The 19,010-nt window shown below is 42.8% G+C and overlaps 1 protein-coding gene across 1 annotated transcript in view; it reads right to left on the bottom strand.

Moving 5' to 3' along the window:
* The window catches only part of LOC144674471 (transcription factor CP2), a 145,780-nt gene that overhangs the window by 32,624 nt on the left and 94,146 nt on the right, over window positions 1-19,010 (bottom strand). Inside the window, exons 10-13 of the mRNA XM_078535807.1 lie at window positions 18,079-18,144; window positions 17,459-17,552; window positions 13,409-13,499; window positions 1,079-1,188 (exon numbers count right to left, since the gene is read on the bottom strand). Of these exons, the coding sequence (XP_078391933.1) occupies window positions 1,079-1,188; window positions 13,409-13,499; window positions 17,459-17,552; window positions 18,079-18,144 (361 nt within the window). The remainder of the gene's footprint in view (window positions 1-1,078; window positions 1,189-13,408; window positions 13,500-17,458; window positions 17,553-18,078; window positions 18,145-19,010) is intronic.

Here is a 19,010-nt window from a genome sequence, read left to right as displayed (position 1 = left end):
CTGGTTTCATGGTCACCGATACTGAGCCTAGCTTTTTATTTCAGATTTATTAATTAATTGAATTTAAATTCCACCAGCTGCATGGTGGGATTTGAACCCCTGTTCCCAGGGCATTAGCCTTTATCAGAAGGACATTACCACAACAATGCAACAAACCTGCAAAGTCGCACTGGAGTGTCAACCTAAACCGTGTTAAATTCTGAAGTGGAGCCCTCACATAGAACATTCTGACTCGATCAAGACTGCTGCCAAGTGAAACAACCAGACACAGTAGTTTTAAACACAAGCACTTTGAAGATGGTGTTTGTGTGTGTCAAGTTAATAGAACATGTCTTGTCCAATAGCAATGAATCACCTCCTCTGCAGAATTCAGTAGGGAAGCAATGACAGTGGCCTCATGATAGTACAGGTTATATTGCTAACTGTCCTGCATTTGCCACCTCCAGTCCCTCACTCTCTTCTATTTTTCAGTTAGCTTTTATATTGCGGTTGTCGGGTTTACTCACACTAGCAGTTTGAAATGACCGTTCTCAGTGCTACTTCTCATTGGTGGTAAAAACCTAAATATAACATGGAGCAGAGCTGAGAACTGACGTGGCAAGTCAACGAGCTTTCTAAATTCAAACAGGCGAGTCAAGAAGCACAAGGATAATCACACAAGCAAAATGCAATGCTCCAGTTTTGCATCTTCATGAAAGAGTTGCGACTCTCAAGAACTGTGCTGGATCACTGGTAGCCAGGAATGGGCCTGCCCTGAGAGAGTGAAGCAAAAAACAGCAGCCGATTCACCTTTCCCCTAACTGGTCACTTATGCAATGGATTACAATAAATTTTAAAAAGGGCAAGGATTTGACATTTGGCAGCTATGCAGTTAACCCTTTCACCTGCCTTTTCCAGCACAGATAACCTTTCTGCATCCTCTTTTGGAGTATAAGCATGTATTGTTGTACATGCACATGCAAGGGAAAGGAGGGATGAATTCTTCCCATTTCTAATAAACTACTGGATAAGACTGCTCAAAGCACAGCAAATGAAATTAATTTCAGTGAAGTACAGTGTGGGACATTGATTTACTCACCATAGAAAGAACTGCTCACAGAATCACCATTTTCATGTTTCTGCTGTTGCTGCTCTCGAACTTGCTGCAACTCCTGACAAACATAAATGGTTAGCCTCGGTCTGACCATCCTAAATGCAGAAGGGAAAAGTATGAACTATATGAACTAACAAAAAATAAGTTCACAATAGAAGACATGAAAAGCTTGGCATAGGATTTATTCAATTGAGCACGTGGATTCCCAAATTGCTTAGCACAAGAGCTAAGCCCAAATCTAAAGTGAACATTAATAAAATAGGAACAGACATAGGCCATGCAGCCTCAAGCTTGTTCCGCCATTCAATTGGACCATGGTTGATCTGCATCTTAACTCAATCTGCCCAGCTTGGTTCCCAACTCTAATACCCTGGCCAACAGAAATCTATCATTCTCAGTTTTGAAATTTTGAATTGACCCCCAGTCAGTTGAATTACCATTTGCATTCCAAGCCCTCCTGGGATAAAGGCCATCATCAAACTTGCTTTTGAAATTTTTTTTGTACTTGTCTACTAGTTTTTATTGATTTTCTTTTGTACATGGACCCTAAAACCCCTCTAGTCTGCCACAGTTCCTCGCAGCTCAGCATATAGAAAATAATCTGAACTCTTTCATGGGTCTAAAGTAACACCTTACACTTCCCACACTGAATTCTATCTGCCAGAGTTTTGACTGCTCATTTAAGATAACTTTCTGCTCCCATTTACACTATTTTCCCACAATACTGCACTTCAAAAGTATTAATTGGCTGTAAAGCACTTTCGGACATTGAGCTCATGGAAGTGCTATTAAATGCAAATTCTTCTTTCTTACTTACTGTACCGCCTAGTACATACCCATTATCCCTGCTCTGTCTCCGACATTCTAATCAATTCCCTATCCGTGTCAATAGGTTGCCTCCAATTCCATATGCCTTCAGTTTTACTAACTTGACAAACACCAGCCAGTGTCACTGTATCTCAAAAAGAGGAAACAGGTCCACGCACAATCCAACACAGAAATATACACAGCTCAGTATTATCTGCACATAAAACATTTCTGTCTGCAAAGCATTTTAAACTAAAATGGATTAGAAAGGGTGAAATCATACTGAAAATGAAAACTGCGATACAAATACTGTTTTGTTGAGAATTTCATCCTTGCTCTGTTGAGGATCTTAAAAGTTTAACTTCAAGGGCAGGATGTTGGATTGGGACCCCAACATTATGGTCAAAAGGGGATCCTGACCCCACACTGCATGGCAACAGTCACCCAGCAGTGACTTTCCCCAATTCAGACAGATAACGGCCAGCACATGAGTTTGTTGTCCAATTAGGGGTGGTGGGCGGGTTCTCAATGAATTTCAGGCATGAGGGAAGAGAGGCTGCTGCAAGATGGAGGTGCCCTCTCAGCAACTTTTAAAAGTTTTAAATTGGAAAAAAAGGCCTCAGCAACTGGCCAACATTGTTGAAGGGTCGGGGCAGCCTCTGGCTGCAGCAGTGACAGGCAGAGGGGCCCATGACCTCCTTGGAGCACTATTTTAAGTCATGAAAGATTTGAAAATAATAGGTTTGCAATTGGAAATGGCCTATATTTACTTCTATATTGTTGCTGGATATTTAATTGAACTGGGGGGGGGGGGGTCATTGCTGATAATTCCTTCAGACACCAGCAAAATGGATCAAACTGGTTATTTATCGCACTGTTTTCACACAGCAACTTTCCACAAATTGGCCTACAAAATAAAAGAAAAATAAAATTTCAAAAGTAATTCATGAGCTGTGAAACACTTGGGAACATCCAAAACGCATGAGGTGTTACATAAATGCAAGTCCTTGCTATGTCTGAAACAAAAACAAAAAATGCTAGAAATACTCCGCAAGTCAGGCAGTATCAGTGGGGAAAGGAACAGAGTTAACGTTTCAGATTGTGACCTTTCACCAGAGCTGGGAAAAGAAAAGACAAAAGCACAGGTCTGTGACAGAGCACAAGATGGGAGACATTAAATGACAAAAATAATGAGTTGGTGGGAATAGCCAAGTGGGACCAGTAAAGAAAAAGATGGGCCCAGAGGAGGTGTAAGTGGCAAAATAGTGAACACCTGCTGTCTGAAAGGAAAGCAAAGACAAGAAAAACAAGGTCAAGACCAAAAACTGTAAAGAAAAGGTGACAAAATGGGGGAGCAAAGATTACAGTATGAAATTGTTGAACTCAATATTGAGTTCAGAAGGATGTAAAGTGCCTAATCAGAAGATGACGTGCTGTTCCTCCAGCTTTTGTTAAGCTTCTCTAGAAGACTGAATTCGGTTGAGGACAGAGTTGCCAGTGTGAAAGCAAGGTGGAGAATTAAACTGGCGATCCACCGGAAGCTCGGGCTCATGCTCGCGGACTGAGTGGAGGTGTTCCGCAAAGCGGTCACTCAGCCTGCATTTGGTCTCCCCATTGTTGAGGAGACAACATTGTGAGCAGTAAATGCAATGTACCAAATTGAAAGTACAAGCAGCAAATCACTGTTTCACCTGGAAGGTGTGTTTGGGGCCTTGGACGGTGAAGAGCGAGGAGGCGAAAGTGCAGGTGTTACATCTTCCGTGCTAACATGGAAAAGTGACATGGGAAGGGGACAGGGTGTTGGGGGCGACTGAGGAGTGGAGCAGGATGTCAGAGGGAATGGTCCCTTCAGAATATCGAAAGGGGAGGGGAGGGAAAGATGTGTTTGTTGGTGGCATCACACCAGAGATGGCATAAATGGCGGAGGATGATCCTTCAAATACGGAGGCAGTGGGGTAGAAAGTGAGGACAAATGGAAGCCTTTCATGATTTTGGGAGACAGGAGAAGGGGTGAGGGCCTTACCAACCACGGTGGGGCAGGGAGGAGGGGGGAATCCTCGGTTGAGGGAAAAAAGGAAGACATATCAGAGGCAATAGTATGGAAGGTTGCACCATCAGAACAGATGTGACAGAGATGGAGAAACTGGGAGAATGCATTGGAGCCTTTACAGGAGGCAGGGCGCGAGAAAGTGTAGTCAAGGTAGCTGTGGGAGTCAGTGGGCTTATAATGAATATTAGTTGATAGCCTATCCCCAGGAGTGGAGAGAGAAACCTAGCAGGGGAAGCGAAAAGTCAGAGATGGACCATGTGAAGGTGGGAGAAGGGTGGAAACTAGAAGCAAAGTTGAAGAAGTTTCCTAATACAGGGCAAGAGCAGGGAACGGCACCAAGACAATCAACGTACCTTGTACATTTCTAGAACGTTCCCCAGTCCCCTCCATTCAAGATTAGAGTCAATTTCTTTCATCTCAATCCTCAAGACCAGGGCTCAGCCTCATGCAAAAGATCCTACAAAAACTGCTTGAAGAGCAGCAAGTGCCTCCAGTTATAGTAATAGAAAATGCTGGATTTCTTATGTCCTCATCACAACATGCTCGCCCAACTATTTTTGCATCATCAACACATCTGGATACGTTACACTCTGCCCCCTCCTTCAAGTCATTAACATAGATAGTAAATAATTGAGGCCCTAGGACTGATCCTTGTGGCACTCCACTAGTTACATCTTTCCAACCTGAAAAAGACCCATTAATCCCAACTCTGTCTTCTGTGTGTTAACCATTCCCCAATCCATGCTAATACATTACCCCCAATACTGTGACCTCCTATCTTGTGCAATAGCCTTTTATGTGGCACCTTATCGAATGCCTTCTGGAATCCAAATACACTACATCTACCGGTTCCCCTTCATCAACTCTGCTTGTTATATCCTCAAAGAACTCTAGCAAATTTGTCAAACATGATTTCCCTTTTACAAAACCATGTTGACTCTGTTTGATTGCGTTAAGCTTTTCTAAATATCCTGCTATTTCTTCTTTAATAATGGACTCCAGCATTTTCCCAATGACAGATGTTAGGCTGACTGGCCTATAGTTTCCTGCTTTTTGTCTCCCTCCCTTCTTGAACAGGGGCATCACATTAGTGGTTTTCCAATCCGCTGAGACCCTCCCGGAATCCAGTGAGGTCTGGAATATTTCGACCAATGCCTCCACTATCTCTGCAGCCACTTCCTTTAAAACCCTTGGATGCAGGTCATCAGGTCCTGGTGACTTGTCTGCCTTTAGTCCCATTCGTTTCTCAAACACTTTGTTCCTCGTGATAGAGACTGTTACAAAATCTTTCCTCCCATTAGCTCCTTATTTATCTGATATCTTTGGAATGTTTATAGTGTCCTCCACCATGAAGAACGGTGCAAAATATTGGTTTAAATGATCTGCCATTTCCCTGCTCCCTGTTATCAATTCTCCAGTCACATTTTCCAAGGGTCCCACGCTCACTTTAGCCACTCTCTTTCTTGTTATATACCCATAGAAACTCTTGCTGTTTGTTTTTATATTTCTTGCCAATTTACTTTCATAATCAATTTTCTCCCTCTTTATTAGCTTTTTAGTCGTCCGCTGCTGGTTCCTGAATATTTCCAAATCCTCTGGCTTACCACTAGTTTTCGCCACTTTGTATGCCTTACTTTTTGATTGGATACTCTCCTTGACCACCTTTGCTAACCACAGGTGGTTGATCCTTCTCAGGGTCCTTTTTTTTTGACCAGGATAAGTTTTTGCTGAGCGCTATGAAATATCTGCTTAAATGTCTGCCACTGCTCATCTACTGACCTTCCCCTTAGTCTATTTTCCCAGCCCACTTTAGACAACTTTTTCTTCATACCTCTGTAATTGCCCTTATTTAAGTTGAGGACACTGGTTTGAGACCCGAGTCGATCACCCTCAAACTGAATTTGAAATTCTACCATGTTGTGATCGCTACCCCTAGAGGATCCTTATCTACGATATCTCTTATTAATCCCACCTCATTACACATTACTAGATCTAAAATAGCCTGTTCCCAGGTAGGTTCTGCAACGTATTGCTCTAAGAAGCAATTCTTGATGCACTCTACAAATTCGTCTTCCACATTACCCCTGCCAATCTGATTTATCCGGTGAATAAGCAGATTAAAATCACCCATGACAATTGTAGCACCCTTCTTACACCTCCATTATTTCCAAATTTATACTTTGCCCAACAGTGAGGCAACTCGCACCCATCTTCCCCTTGCTATTCCTTATTTCCACCCAAACTGATTCCACATCACAATCTATTGCATCTATATCACTACTCACCACCAGACTGATATCTTCCTTTATTAACAAAGCTACCCCACCTCCTTTTCCTTTTTGCCTATTTTTCTGGAATGTCGAATACCCTTGACTATCAAGTTCCCAGTCTTGGCCAACCTGCAATCATCTCTCTGTAATAGCTATCAAGTCATATTCATTTATTTCTATCTGTGCCGTCAACTCATCGATCTTGTTATCTGAATGCACGCAGCATTTGTAAAGAGCCTTAAGCTTTGACTTTTTACCATTATTACTCATTCTGGTTCTAATTTCTGCTGCACTCTTCTGCTTATATTTTCTGCCCCTTCCTGTTTTGCACTTTGATAATAGTTCACCTCTTCACTACCCTGCATCTATTTCTCATTTATTTTGATTTTTAAAACTTCCCTTTAATTGAACCCTTCCCTCCAATAATTAGTTTAAAGTCCTATCTACAACCCTAGTTATACGATTCACCAGGACACTGGTCCCAGCATGGTTCAAATGAAGCCTGTCCCAAGGGAACAGCTCCCTCCCTCCCCAATACTGGTGCCAGTGCCCCATGAATCAGAACCCATTCCTCCCACACCAATCTTTGAGCCATGCATTTACCCTATGCCAATTTGCATGTGGCTCAGGTAGTAATCCGGAGATTACCACCTTTGTGGTTCTGCTTTTTAATTTGGCCCCAAGCTGCTCTTAGTCCCTCAGCAGAACCTCTTTCCTAGCCCTATCAATGTCGTTGGTACCTACGTGGACCACGATAACTGGATCCTTCCCCTCCCACTCCAAGCCCAAAAGAGATGTCCTTAACCTTGGCACCAGGTAGGCAAAGCAGCCTTTGGGACACACTGTTTTTGCTGCCGAGAAAAGTATTGATTCCCGTAATTATGCTATCCCCAATACTACTACATTTTTCTTGTCTCCCCCAACTTGAATGGTTCTGTGGTTAGTTTGCTCATCCTCCCTGCAGTCTATGCCCTTGTCCACACTGGGAGCAAGAACCTCATACCTATTGGACAAGGGCACTGGCTGGGGCTCCTTCAAAGCTAAATTCTGGATCCCTAGTCACAAACTCCTGCCCCTGACCACGGTCCAAATTTGAAGTAATTAATCTAAGGGGTGTGACTGTCTCCTGAAACAGTGTCCAGGTCACTCTCCCCCTCCCTGATGTGTCAGTGTCTGCAGCTCGGACTCCAGCTCATCAACTCTGAGCTGAAGTTCCTCAAACAATCAACACTTGCTGCAGATGTGGTCACCGTGGATCACACCAGCAACCACCAGCTCCCACGTACTACAACTGCAACACATCGCCTGCCCAACCATCTCTATTCCATTTAGTTAATTTGGATGTTAAATATTTATAAGTGAATTTCTTAACTGTATTCTTCAGCTGTAATAATGTCTCCTGATTTAAACCACTTGGCCAATCAAAACAGACACGGAAGAGATACCCCGGTTCTCCTCCCTGTTTTAAACCAAACTCCCGGCTCCCCTCCCTGTTTTAAACCCAACTCCCTGCTCCCTCCTCCCTGTTTTAAACCAAACTCCCTGCTCCCTCCTCCCTGTTTTAAACCAAACTCCCGGCTCCCCTCCCTGTTTTAAACCGAACTCCCACTCTCTCCTCCCTGTTTTAAACCAAATTCCCGGCTCCCCTCCCTGTTTTAAACCAAACTCCCTGCTCCCTCCTCCCTGTTTTAAACCAAACTCCCTGCTCTCTCCTCCCTGTTTTAAACCGAACTCCCGCTCTCTCCTCCTTGTTTTAAACTGAACTCCCGGTTCTCCTCCCTGTTTTAAACTCCCTTAAGAATCATTGACAAAACAGGTTGCTGGTCATTAATCCAGCTGATTTTGTGGAATCTTGCTGCATTCAAAGTGGCTGCTGCATTATTGTGTGTAACAGTGGCTGCAGTTCATTGAATGCAAATTGATTTACAACACTTGGAAATAAATGGCTTGATGCTATATAGATGCAAGTTCTCGCTTTTTTTCCTCCTTTCCTGTACAAAACAGTTTTTGTGCTGTACTTGTTTTGCCCTAACCTACAGATTAAACAAGTGATTTCCTGCCCCCATAAAATCTGATGGCCCAATTGTATGTTATTCTTAAAAATTGCTTCATAATTTTTGTTGACCGAATCACTGCCACTAAACAATTCAAGAAAGGAACATAAAAGCATATCACAACTGGTAATTGGTGATCAAGTTTGGAGACAGGAGTCTGGGTGTGTACAACTCCACACTTCTAAGAACTCAAATCATAAATTCACCTAAAAAAAAAGCAAATTTATTTCATGCATTAATGCTACAGAAGTCTTCAAGAGCAATCATTAAACTGGATACTGCACCCGCCAGTCACTATTTCTAAGGGCTAAATACAGTTTTTGTTCCCAATGCACGAACATTTAGGTAATATGCTTTTTGTCAATTGTCTCAAAAGGTACAATCACACCAACTAAAAAGTGCTATTCGATACGCAAAGTCTATTTTTAGCACCTAAAATTACACACGATTCAAGCTTCAAAAGGAACTCAAAACGCAATTGACAACAGGATTTTGTAATGAGGTTTCTAAAAGTCTGACCAGTTACACCAAAATAAAACTCTCAATCGTTTTATTTTGAAAAGCTCGAGATAGTGCAGGGAGAGCAGTTTTCCTCCTTCCTTGCTCTCTCCAGTACATGACTCAATCACTTGGATCCGCACACAATCTTCAGTTTCTTGGTGTTTATGAGAATGGTTCCAGGGATGAGACACTTCAGTTATGAGGAAAGATTGGAGAGGTTGGGACTGTTTTCCTTGGAGAGAAGGCTAAGAGGAGACTTGATAGAAGTTTTCAAAATCATGAGGGGTCTGGACAGTGTAGGTAGGGAGAAACTGTTCCTGCTCATAAATGGATAGAGAACCAGAGGGCACAGTTTTAAAGTGTTTTCCAAAAGAAGCAAAGGTGAGGTGAGAAAAAACTCTCACACAGCGAGTAGTTAGGGTCTGGAATGCACTGCCTGGAAGTGTGGTGGAGGCTGGTTCAACTGAGGCTTTCAAGAGGGCATTGGATGATTATTTAAATAGAAACAATGTTCAGAGTTACTGGGAAAAGGCAGGAGATTGGCACTAAGTTAAAATGCTCAGAGAGTCAGTGCAGACATGATGGGCCAAGTGGCCTCTTTCAGCACCATAACAATTCTGTGATTCTGTGTTATTTTTCTCTTCCTCATTCTGGATTAATTTAGGGTATTAGGTCTGCAATCATCATTTTTCATTTTTAAAATCAACAGAGTTATTCAGTTTCATTTGGCACAAGAAACTGTGGTACCAAAAAGTTCTATTCACCATAGTTTCCTGCAATAGCAGAAGTTACCATTTTTGATGTGCTTGGAACCAAACTTAGCAACTATTTCGATGGGACAAAATCTTAGGGGGACCGATCACTCAACAAATTAGTACTTTAAGCAAAGTATTTAATCTGTCCTTGGTGTCAGGGCAGAAAGCAACAACATTTAAGTTTATTCTATTCACACTCCCAATCAAATTAAAACATTGGGGAAAATACACAGATCAATCAGCTTTGCAGGAGCAAGAGGAGTCTTGGGTGCAACTCATTAAACGTCACAGGCCAGTGCAAATGGGCCTAGGCACCAGAAACGACAATGGCAAACCCAGCCCTGATGACCCTGCCAAGTCCTCCTTACTAACATCTGGGGGCTTTGCCAAAATTGGGAGAGCTGTCCCACAGACTAGTCAAGCATTCTCATGGAATCAACCTACAGACAAATTCCCAGACACCGCCATCGCTATCCCTGGGTATGTTCTGTCCCACCGGCGGGACAGACCCAGCAGAGGTGGCGGCACAGGGTATACAGTCGGGAAGGAGTTACCCTGGCAGACCTCAACGTCGACTCTGGACCCCATGACATCAGGTCAAACACGGGCAAGGTAACCTCCTGCTGATTACCACGTACACCGCCCGCACTACCCCCCTGCCTCCCAAGCTGATGAATCAGTGCTCCTCGATGTTGAACACCACTTGGAGGAAGCACTGAGGGTGACAAGGGTGCAGAATGTACTCTGGGTGGGGGACTTCAATGTCCATCACCAAGAGTGGCTCGGTACCACCACTACTGACCGACCTGTCCAAATCCTACAGGGCAAAGCTGCTAGACTGGGTCTGCAACAGGTGGTGAGGGAACCAACAAGAGGGGAAAACATACTTGGTCTCATCCTCACCAACCTGCCTGCCACAGATGCATCTGTCCATGACAGTATCGGCAGGGGTGACCATTGCACAGTCAGTCATTGTGGAGATGAAGTCCCGCCTTCACTTTGAGGATACCCTCCATGTTATGTGGCACTACCACTCTGCTAAATGGGATAGATTCAGAACAGATCTAGTAACTCAAGACTGGGTATCCATGAGGCACTGTGGGCCATCAGCAGCAACAGAATTGTACTCGAACACAATCTTGAACCTCATGGCCCAGCATATCCCCCACTCTACCATTACCACCAAGCCAGGGGATCAACCCTGGTTCAATGAAGAGTGCAGGAGGGCATGCCAGGAGCAACACCAGGCATACCTAAAAATGAGGTGTCAACCTGGTGAAGCAACAACACAGGACTACTTGCGTGCCAAACAGCATAAGCAGCAAGTGATAGACAGAGCTAAGCGATTCCACAACCAACGGATCAGATCTAAGCTCTGCAGTCCTGCCACATCCAGCCAAGAATGGTGGTGGACAATTAAACAACCCACTGGAGGAGGAGGCTCCACAAATATCCCCATCCTCAATGGAGGAGGAGCCCAGCACAGCAGTGCAAAAGATAAGGCTGAAGCACTTACTACAATCTTCGGCTAGAAGTGCAGAGTGGATGATCCATCTCGGCCTCCTCCAGAGGTCCCCAGCATCACAGATCCCAGTCTTCAGCCAATTCGATTCACTCCACGTGATATCAAGAAACAGCTGAAGGTACTGGATACTACAAAGGCTGTGGGCCCTGACAATATTCTGGCAATAGTACTGAAGACTTGTGCCCCAGAACTTGCCATGCCCCTACCCAAGCTGTTCCAGTACAGCCACAACACTGGCATCTACCCAGCTATGTGGAAAATTGCCCAGGTATGTCCTGTACACAAAAAGCAGCACAAATCCAACCCGGCCGATTACTATCCCATCAGTCTAGTCGCGATCATCAGTAAAGTGATGGAAGGGGTCATCAACAGTGCTATCAAGCGGCACTTGTTTAGCAATAACCTGCTCACTGATGCCCAGTTTGGGTTCCGCCAGGGCCACTCAGCTCCTGGCCTCATTACAGTCTTGGTTTATACATGGACTAAAGAGCTGAACTCCAGAGGTGAGGTGAGAGTGACTGCCCTTGAACTCCAGAGGTGAGGTGAGAGTGACTGCCCTTGACATCAAGCCAACATTTGACCGAGTGTGGCATCAAGGAGCCCTAGCAAAACTAGAGTCAAATAGGAATCAGGGGGAAAACTCTCCACTGGTTAGGGTCATATCCAGCACAAAGGAAGATGGTTGTGGTTGTTGAAGGTCAGTCATCTCAGTCCCAGGACATCACTGCAGGAGTTCCTCAGGGTAGTGTCCAAGGCCCAGCCATCTTCAGCTGCTTCATCAGTGACCTTCCTTCCATCCATCATAAGGTCAGAAGTCAGGATATTCGCTGATGATTGCACAATGTTCAGCACCAATCACAACTCCTCAGATACTGAAGCAGTCCATGTCCAAATGCAGCAAGACCTGGACAATATCTAGGCTTGGGCTGACAAGTGGCAAATAACATTCATGCCAGGCAATGAGTATCTCCAACAAGAGAGAATATAACCATCGCCACTTGACATTCAATGGCATTACCATCACTGAATTCCCCACGCTAAACATCCTGGGGGTTACCATTGACCAGAAATTGAACTGAACTAGCCATATACATACTGTGGCTACAAGAGCAGGTCAGAGGCTGGGAATCCGGCAGTGAGTAACTCACCTCCTGACTCCCCAAAGCCTGTCCACCATCTACAAGGCACAAGTCAGGAGTGTGATGGAATACTCTCTACTTGCCTGGATAAGTGCAGCTTCAGCAACACTCAAGAAGCTTGACACCATTCAGGACAAAGCAGCCGCTTGATTGGCACCCCATCCACAAACATTCACTCCCTCCACCACTGACACACAGTAGCAGCAGTGTGTACCATCTACAAGATGCAGTGCAGAAACTCACTAAGGCTTCTTAGGCAGCACCTGCCAAACCCATGACCACTGCCATCTAGAAGGACAAGGGCAGCAGACGCATGGGATCACCACCATCTGGAAGTTCCCCTCCAAACCAATCACCATCCTGACTTGGAAATATATTGCTGTTCCTTCACTGGGTCAAAATCCTGAAACTCCCTCCCTAACAGCATTGTGGGTGTATCTACACCACATGGTCTGCAGCGGTTCAAGAAGGTAGCTCACCACCACCTTCTCAAGGGGCAATTAGGGATGGGCCGTAAGTGCTGGCCTAACCAGCAATACCCACATCACATGAATGAATTTAAAAAACCTTCCTCACAATTTACTTTCCTATCTTTGTAGCATCAGCAAATTTGGCTACAATACAGGCAGCCCCTTCTTCTAAGTCATTAATATAGATTGTAAATAATTGACGCCCCAACACTGATCCCAGTGGCACTCCCCCACCTGAAAATATCTCGACTGTGTTTCCTGTTAGTTACCCTATCCGCTGTCCATGCTAATGTATCACCCCCAACACCATGAGCTCTATCTTGCACAGTGACCTTTTATGTAGTACCTTATTGAATGCTTTTTGGAAATCCAAATACATCCAAAAGGTCTGTCAGCATAACAACTACTTAAAACAGCATGCATTCTTTTCAGGCACATGAAATGTCCTCATCTAGCAGTTGAAGGCACACTGGATAGAATCACAACTCTCCTAGATGACCCTAACATGCAAACATTCAGAATACCAATATCCATCTTTGTATTATTTTGTTTACTTGTTGCAAGTAAAGTGAAAAAATGTTAGCTCTAAACATTATCTAAAACTATGGAGGTTGCTTCCCTGCCTCCTCCCGCCCTCTCAACCTGCAACTTTAATGAAGGTTGAAGCTGTTTGAGAATATAAATGCTATTAACCTTCAAAGACTTCTACCACACATCTGAAGCTGGACTGCAAGGCACACTTACCTCCCTTTTAGAGCATTGAAGAGTCGGATTCCATCTGCAGGACCACAGATTTGGATAACGTCATCCCTAGTCAGCTTTAACAGATCTCCACCTGTGGATGGAGGCAATAGAGGTTCAAAACTTCCTGGTGCTGTAGCAAAATGGAGGAAATTTGCACAGAGCTACAGGTCCCATGAAGCTCCAGTGGGACACTGCCATAATAGCTTTGACATTAACTGAATGTGTGAAAGCATTATTTAATAGTCAGGATGCTGAATTAGCATGCTTAGTTATCTCTTAACTAATATTCGCATCGAAATATATAAATTCTATTCCTTAAAGTCCACATGGATCCTTGATGCTTTAATACCAGTTTGAGGCTAAATTTGCCCTGAACACATTATTGAATTTCCATGCACAAAATCCATAAAGATGGACAGAAGACGATTGACTGGTCCATCGATTGTGAACTAGTCAGCCTGGTTGCAATGACCTCCACCCTAACCATCAGCAGCCATGCATCCTCACAGGAAAGGCCAGAAAAGCATTCATTTAAAAAAAATTTTAGGGAAAAATAAATCTGAAATATTCCTCTACGACTCCTGAAGGTGAAATGAAGGTGAAACTCTAGGAAATAAAAATGACCACACGGTACATCACTGAACCCCCAATACAGGTCTATGTGAGTGACTACAATGTTACAATTTAAAACTCAAAAATGATCCATTCCAAACCAGAATGGAAACCAAATTCCACTTGAATTGTTTCCAAATGGTTTTAGATACAATGAATAAGTATAAGTTTCCATTTTCTGTGGCCGCCTTTGCAATTGAACAAAATCCCAAAGATGTACGGCAACCTTACACACAAGTTCATTAAGCAGCTCAGAAGACAACGGATCAGAAAAAGGCTCACATTGCTCTCCCTTCCCCTTTTCTCAATTAAATGAGAGTAAAGTAAAGAATGAAAACCTATGACTTCAAGTATTTAGTATGACCAGACTGGCAAAAGGCTTACATTTATATTGTACATCATTCTCAGGACGCTGCAAAGCACTTCATAGCCAATGAGTTAATTTTGAAGTGCAGTCAACATTGCTATGCAGGCGAATGCAGCAGTCAATTTGCGCGCAGTCACACAGCAAATGAACTGAAGAATCATTTTTGGTGGTGTTGGTTTGAGGCAAGGATTTTGGTCAGGACACAGTGAAAGCTCCCTGTTCTTCCACTAGTGTCACAGTATATTTTACAACAGCTGAAAAGGCAGATACAGCCTTAGTCTGGCATCTCTTCTGAAAGGCTGTACCTTCAAAAATGCAACAATGACCCAGAAATAGACCAAAAGGTCAATCTAGATTGTGCACTCGTGCCCGGAGTAGGTCGTATAAACACAGCCTCTTGACTCAGGAGAATGCTACAAATGGGACAACATGGACCAAAATTGCTCAATTTATTTCAATCACAACTTATTTCAAAAATAGCTGCATCACATGCACACAAAGATAACTGCTGGCAAATAGCAACATTCTGAAACCCACCACAATTGCCATCAGCTCAGATGAGTGCCAAGTCATAACGCTGCAAACCTCTGGGTGCTCCTTGGCCCAGGGGATGGTGTGAAGAATGAACTTGCACATCAATATAATGCCTTATAACATCCTCAGGACAACCTAAAATGCTTTACAACCAATGGCGTATTTTTAAGTGCAATTATTATGCAAGCAAATGCGGCAGCCAATTTGCGCACAGTAAAGTTTTAAAAACAGCAATTAAACAAACAACCAGATAATTGTTTTGGCAGTGCTTGTTATTGAATGAATGTTAACCAGGACACTGGGGACAACTCCCTCATCATCTTCAAATAGTGCCATGGAATCTCTTATGCCCACCTGAGCTGGCATCATTTAATATCTCATCTGAAAGGCAGCACATGAGACAAAATAATGCACCACTTTCATACTGCGCTGAAGTGGCGGTCCTTGATTGGGGCTTGAATCCACAACTCACTGACTTATGAAAGAGTGCTTATAATAGGGCAGCATATGCAAAGAGGTTCATCACCGAACAGTAGCTTCCTGAGTCTCCCATCTCCCTCAACCCCCGGCAGCACCAGGGAGCTCTGGTAAAACATTAGAAACCTTTTGAGCTTCCTGGCCCAGATGGAACCAAGAACTGGATTTATTTTGCGCCCAAATCACATATTCAGCAGATCCAACTAAGTATTTTTGAAGTGCAGTCACTGTTATGTAGGCAAACCGTCAATTTGCGCATATTTGCTACACCAAAATGAGCAAGAAAAAAAACTGTTTTTGATAGTGTTAGTTGAGGATATAATCTTGGCTTGGATAGTGGACAACTTCTGCCAAAACCATGGGAGTGGAGTGTTACTGTCCAACTGAACAGCTTAACATCTTTTCTGACAGAGGACCTCCAGACATTGCAACATTCCCTCACGACTCCACAAAACTATCAATTGAAGCTTGTGCTCAAGTAAGTAACAGGACAGAACCCAGAGCCTTCTGATTCAGTGACAAATGTAAGACAAACTCAGCCAAGTAAACAGTTAGGATGGTTTGGCAGCCAGATGAGTTCGTAGATTCTTGCTGCCAGTTTTGCTGCAGGTTCTCAGTTATATTTTCAACATCCTACATAGAACGTACAGCACATGCAAGTTTTTCAGCTGAACAAGTCAATGCCAGCTTTTATGCTCCATACTAGTTTCCTCCTGTCCTTTTTCATCTAACCCTATTAGCATAACCTATTCCTTTCTGCTTCATGTGTTTCTATAGCTTCCCCTTTAATGTATCAATGCTATTGCCCCACTACTCCATTTAATAGCAAATTCTACATTTTACCCAGTCTTTAGTAAAGAAATTTCTCTTAGCATCATAGGATATAAAACAGAAGGGCAGCCATTTAGGCCTTGCTTAGGAAGAGTATTTCGTCCCACTTCCCTGAATTGGCTTCATTACTGATTATCTTATATTTAGCTATTTATGACCCCTGGTTTTGGACTCCTCCATGAGTGTAAACATTCTCTCTATGTCTATCCTATCAAACACCCCTATCTTTTTCATAATTTTCAAGATAAGCCTTCTCTTTCTAAAGCAGAAAGTATCATTTTTTTCCATTTTTCCAGATGACGGGTACCACCTCAGTTCTGATATCATCCTTGTCAATCCTCTTTGCAACTTTTCCAGTGCCCTATACCCTTTTGACAATATAGAAATCAGTACTGTATACAGTAATACAAATGTGGTCCAACCAAGGTTCAATGCTTTTGCTGACTTGGCCATTTTTAAATATTGTCATCATATTTCTCCGGTCCATGGGACCTTACAACTCTTCACCTTGCATATTTCAGTTTCTTTAACTTATGTTTTATATTTATGTACTTTTCCTGTCTTTCCCCAAAGAAATAACTGTCGTCCAAATTAAGCTCCTTGTACAGTCTCCCATGAGGTTGAAATCAAGACTGATCACATCATCTATTCTAGCTCATTCTTTCCAAGGCTCGCTTTAAAATTGAAATTCCTTCCCTCCCTCCATCTGCTGTCTCTTCTCACTAAAATCTACAATTTCAAGAAAGAGAATTTGGTATTGGCTGTAAACTACCTCTCTCTCCTATTCTTTTCAATCTGGGCGGTATCCTGGATCACAGGGCTTAGCCCTTTTCTAAAATAAACTCACCAGGTGGTGCTAAGGTCGGTCAACAAATGTGCTTTCTTGATACAATCTGGACTTCAGTCTCAGATGAGCACCTTCATTATAGTCCAATATTTCATTTCCCACACCAACCACTCTTGAAAACTCACTTAAGACTTCCAATTTAATGTCAAATTATGAGAAGGTAAGTTTCTGTTGTGGACATATGATGCTACTAGACACTTAGCAGAGGCTTTAAACACAGTTCACTGAGGATCATTATGGAGTTCAAAGACTTAATTCTTCTGGCCCAACTGAACCTAAACCTAGATCCTGAAGATGGAAGGAATGTGTTGCAACCCATTCCAGCATCCCAGGTAATTGTGACAAATATTTTCATCCAAATAAGTTAATAAGCAAAAGGTACCAGAGAAGTTTGCGAAGAGCCTGCAGTATGGAGAAAATCGATTTCTGTGCAACCACTGCTGAGCGTCCTGAGGTGTGGCTGTTGGCAACAGATTCTGCAAAAATAAAGTTGCAAGTCTTAGACATTAGCCCTGAAATGTACACACAGATACAATGACCCAAGAGTACATTAGGAGCTGGCTAAGATGAGTGCAAACTCCACTGGAGTCGATTACTTAAGCCTACGTACCAATGGGTATCAGTGACCTTCCTCAGTTCAAGACTGAGCCATTTTGTGGACTATCCAACTAGGGAAAAATGACAGTCCATAATGCTCCATAGAAAGTATAAAATATCACCACATTAACTATTTCAGCCCAAATAATGTTTGGTACAGAAAAGAACTGGAATTCTTGGCCACAGTGATATATAGATAAAGTTGGCATTTAAATTTACCTGAATTTAACTTAAACAGCAATAGCTATAAAAGTTTTCTGGTCACACTGTCAGTTTTTGTTAAATTGCTCAAAATTATGCAAAGTCAAAGGTTTTGTTCTAACATCAGAGCAGTCCTTGTGGGCTTTTAACAAAAACGTGCCTCTCAAAATAGGTTGTTGGCACCTTGACAACAAAAGCCCCTACCTGATTTTCGGAGACGGGAGACACGGACAGTTCCCGACAAGCCCACTTTCGAAAGGATCCCAGTGTCTGATAAGAAAAAGTTACTTGTGAACTTCTGCAAAATTCTAAAAGTGCTTTTCACTTTGGATGCATGTACACTTTGAATGCATGTACACACACATGTACAGCTTCCACTGTATACAAACTGAAAGAAACCAAAAATCTGACAAGACAACATCACTTACCAAATCTAACGAAAATCCAATAGAATTATTGGGCTGAAATCCTACAGGAGCATGAAGAGGGTTAAATGTGAATTCTCTGAAAGAATCCAGTAGTCACCGAGAAGTCGATTATGTTTATGCAAATTTAGATTTCAATTGTTATTGGGGTGAGAAATGAAATGCTAGTGGACAAATTGATGGAGAACAGTTCAATAATTCTTCCTCCTCATGAGGATAATAATAATCACTGGTTACGTGCCAAATTTCTGTAGTAGCCATACAAAAGGAAAATACTGCAGGAATCAGAGTCTCTGGATTAGGACTATATTATAATCACATCAGGGATAGAAAGAAAAAAATTGCATTGATATGATACCTTGCACGTCCTTTAGATGTTTGAAAGAACTTCACGGCCAATAAATTACTTCTGAAATGCAGATAGGCGAATGCAGCAGCCAATTTGCGCTCAGCAAGATGCCACAAGCAACAAGTGCAATAAATGTTCAAACTGTTTTGAAGGTATTGCTCGAGGAAAAATATTAGCCAGGGCACCAGGAGAACTCCCTACTCTTCAAATTGTGCCATAGTGTTTTTACAACCACTTTTAGATAAGAGCTTCAGTTTAATCTCTTGACTGAAAGACATCACTCTGACAGTACTGCACTGAAGTGTCAGCCTATATTATGTGCTCCCAAGTCCTGGAATGAGGCTTCAACCCACAACCTGTAG

The sequence above is a fragment of the Cetorhinus maximus genome, unplaced genomic scaffold, assembly GCF_964194155.1.
Source record: "Cetorhinus maximus unplaced genomic scaffold, sCetMax3.hap1.1 HAP1_SCAFFOLD_667, whole genome shotgun sequence".
In the NCBI taxonomy this organism is placed as follows: Eukaryota; Metazoa; Chordata; class Chondrichthyes; order Lamniformes; family Cetorhinidae; genus Cetorhinus; species Cetorhinus maximus.
This window is presented reverse-complemented; position numbering and strand designations above follow the sequence as displayed.